This window comes from Trachypithecus francoisi, unplaced genomic scaffold (genome assembly GCF_009764315.1).
Source record: "Trachypithecus francoisi isolate TF-2019V2 unplaced genomic scaffold, Tfra_2.0 Lachesis_group12, whole genome shotgun sequence".
Lineage (NCBI taxonomy): Eukaryota > Metazoa > Chordata > Mammalia > Primates > Cercopithecidae > Trachypithecus > Trachypithecus francoisi.
In genome coordinates this window covers 111,349,732-111,352,848 of record NW_022681457.1, presented here as the reverse complement: position 1 = coordinate 111,352,848, position 3,117 = coordinate 111,349,732, and the positions used below count along the sequence as shown (strand labels likewise).

At 45.0% G+C, this 3,117-nt stretch overlaps 1 protein-coding gene across 1 annotated transcript; it reads left to right on the top strand.

Annotated features, from left to right (window-relative positions):
• Window positions 1-1,309: 1,309 nt before the first annotated feature.
• Window positions 1,310-2,010, top strand: LOC117093946 (bromodomain and WD repeat-containing protein 1-like). The gene is made up of 2 exons (XM_033229358.1): window positions 1,310-1,567; window positions 1,897-2,010. The coding sequence occupies exons 1-2, from the start codon at window positions 1,319-1,321 to the stop codon at window positions 2,008-2,010; spliced, it is 363 nt and encodes a 120-aa protein (XP_033085249.1). The 5' UTR covers window positions 1,310-1,318.
• The last annotated feature ends 1,107 nt before the right edge of the window (window positions 2,011-3,117 follow it).

The window sequence follows — 3,117 nt, the reverse complement described above, 5'->3', positions numbered from 1 at the left end:
ACATGCCTCAGTTTTCTCTATGGAAAAAGGAACATTAACCCAGCAAAATCCGATTGGAAGTTGGCTACCATTATTCCCCCAGCTCCTGTTTCCATTCTGTCAACTTCAAATAGTGCTACCCAATATCTTAAACAATTGGATTTTTTGGACTTCATTTATAGGATTATGGCAGGATTTGGCTGTGATAACTAATTCATAAGTATCGTATGAAAATTAATATATAATGAAACTGTGTCACAGTCATTCTCTACCCCAGTGGGCTTCAAATTTTTATTTTGCTTACATATATTTAAAAATAATCTTGAAAAATTATATACCCTCTCTGCACACTTTAAAACTTAGATTTAAAATTCCTCAGCACGGCTAGGTGCAGTGGCTCACGCCTGTAATCCCAGCACTTTGGGAGGCCAAGGCAGGCGGATCACAAGGTCAGGAGTTGGAGACCAGCCTGGTCAATATGGTGAAACCTCATCTCTACTAAAACTACAAAAAAACCAGGAGTGGTGGCAGGCACCTGTAGTCCCAGCTACTCGGAAGGCTGAGGCAGGAGAAGAGCTTGAATAGGTTGCAGTGAACCAAGATCATGCCATTGCACTCCAGACTAGGCAAGAGAGCAAGACTCCGTCTCCAAAAAAAAAAAAAAATTCCTCAGCACAAGTTCAAATAGTTGCACAAGATACAATTTTACACCCAGCATAATGTAAATGTTGACCTTTTAAAATAAATTATTACATTACTCTTTTAAATGCACCCAACAGAATCTGAAAATCTGCAATTAGTTGCCCTTCCATATTCATTTAAAAAATCATATATGATGAAAAAAATCTTTTTTTTGTTTGTTTGTTTCTTTTTTTGAGACGAAGTCTAGCTCTGTTGCCCAGGTTGGAGTGTGGTGTCTGGACCTTGGCTCACTGCAACCACTGCCTCCCGGGTTCAAGCGATTCTCCTGCCTCAGCCTCCTGAGTAGCTGGGACTACAGGCGCCCGTCACCACGCCCAGCTAATTTTTTTGTATTTTTAATACAGACGGGGTTTCACAATGTTGACCAGCCTGGTCTCGAACTCCTGACCTCGTGGTCTGCCCGCCTCAGCCTCCCAAAGTGCTAGGATTACAGGCATGAGCCACCACGCCCGGCTAAAAAAAATCTTATGTTGATGACACTACTATGTGTCTCTGCAACAAAAGTATAGCTAAAAATGGAAATGCAAGGCCGCAGTGGCGCCCGCCTGAGGAGAGGAACGCCAGCCTGCTCAGGCCTCGGCAGGGCCCACAAGCTTCGCTGGATCACTCGCTCCCGCCTCCCGCCCCGTGCCCGGCCATGGCAGAGCCCTTGTCCGCCCAGCGCCCAGTGCCTCTCGCGGAGTCGGAGCTGTACTTCCTCATCGCCCGGTACCTATCGGAGGGCTGGTGTCGGAGAGCGGCCCAGGTGCTGGTGCAGGAGCTGGAGCAGTGCCAGTTGCTGCGGAAGAGGTTGGACTGGGAAGACAACCAGCACAACAGAAACCACGAGGAATTCGTCTTGTCCAGTAAGCATGTGGCTCCTGATCATCTATTGCAAATCTGCCAAGCGCATCAGTCCTATGTTGGATAAAGAAATTCTGGCTGGGTGCCGCGGCTCACGCCTATAATCCCAGCGCTTTGGGAGGCCGAGGCGGGTGGATCACCTGAGGTCGGGAGTTCGAGACCAGCCTGACCAACGTGAAGAAACTCCATCTCTACTAAAAATACAAAAAAATAGCCGGGCGTGGTGGCACTTGCCTGTAATCCTAGCTACTCGGGAAGCTGAGACAGGAGAATCGCTTGAACCGTGGAGGAAGAGGTTGTGGTGAGCCAAAATTGAGATCGGGCCATTGCACTCCAGCCTGAGCAACAAGAGCGAAACAACGTCTCAAAAAGAAGAGGAAAAAGAAAAAAAAAAAAGAAATTCCACCCAGTATTTCAAGAGTCGCTTCTTTGTTTGGTGCAGGAAGGCAGTCTTTGCTACTTACAGCAAAAGGTGACTTAATTTGAAGAAGTGTTCTGCTTTGTATTAATAGCTTAATAATGATTATAATGGTGAAATAATGTAAGCATTGTGGGAAAAAGGTGATAATGTAACTATAAGTCATGCAGTGTACTATAAAATTCTCTGCATTTAGCATAGAACATTGAATTTTATTACGTAAGTGTTTAACAGGCCCTTCCGTAGTAAAAAGTTGACAAAGACGTAGGTGTTAAGCTAAAAAGCTTGAGTTTATTCTGAGATGTGTTTGAGGTTTTATCAATGTGAGTTCTTAATTTTCCATTTTGTAGCTCACTCATAACTTCATTGAATATAATTGTATGTGTCTAAAAAACTCTTTAAATGCTAGAAGTATTTCATTTGATACTTGGATTCTGAAAGCCCTTTGTTATAAAGGGAAATGATTTTTCTTTTGCAAAGTTATGTGCTAGCAAAATGTTTGAAATTGCTATTCTTGGCCGGGCGCGGTGGCTCAAGCCTGTAATCCCAGCACTTTGGGAGGCCGAGACGGGCGGATCACGAGGTCAGGAGATCGAGACCATCCTGGCTAACACGGTGAAACCCCGTCTCTACTAAAAAATACAAAAAACTAGCCGGGCGACGTGGCGGGAGGCTGAGGCAGGAGAATGGCGTAAACCCGGGAGGCGGAGCTTGCAGTGAGCTGAGATCCGGCCACTGCACTCCAGCCTGGGGGCAGAGCGAGACTCCGTCTCAAAAAAAAAAAAAAAAAAAAAAAAAAGAAATTGCTATTCTTTTTCTGTTAGCTTGGTATATATGATTTAGACTAAGTATATGTATGTGATATAGTCTATGCGTACATGTGGCTAAACTGCTAAGGGGCAAAGATCGTTGGGTCTTCTGATGCTGAGCATACATCAAGTTCACCCCATGATTATTTTTTATTACGAGTCATTGCTGACATGATGCTACCTCTTGGATGCACCACCAATATAAAGCTTAACTGAGGCCAGGCACAGTAGCTCATGCCTGTAATCCCAGCACTTTGGGAGGCCGAGACTGGTGAATCACAGGTCAGGAGATCGAGACCATCCTGGCCAACACGGTGAAACCCCATCTCTACTAAATATACAAAAAACTAGCCGGGCGTGGTGGCG

Coding starts and splice junctions, on each gene's coding strand:
- LOC117093946 (XM_033229358.1), top strand. CDS start 1,319: ATGGCAGAGCCCTTGTCCGCCCAGCGCCCAGTGCCTCTCGCGGAGTCG. Junction 1,568..1,896: donor ATCTATTGCAAATCTGCCAA/GCGCATCAGTCC, acceptor CGTCTCAAAAAG/AAGAGGAAAAAGAAAAAAAA.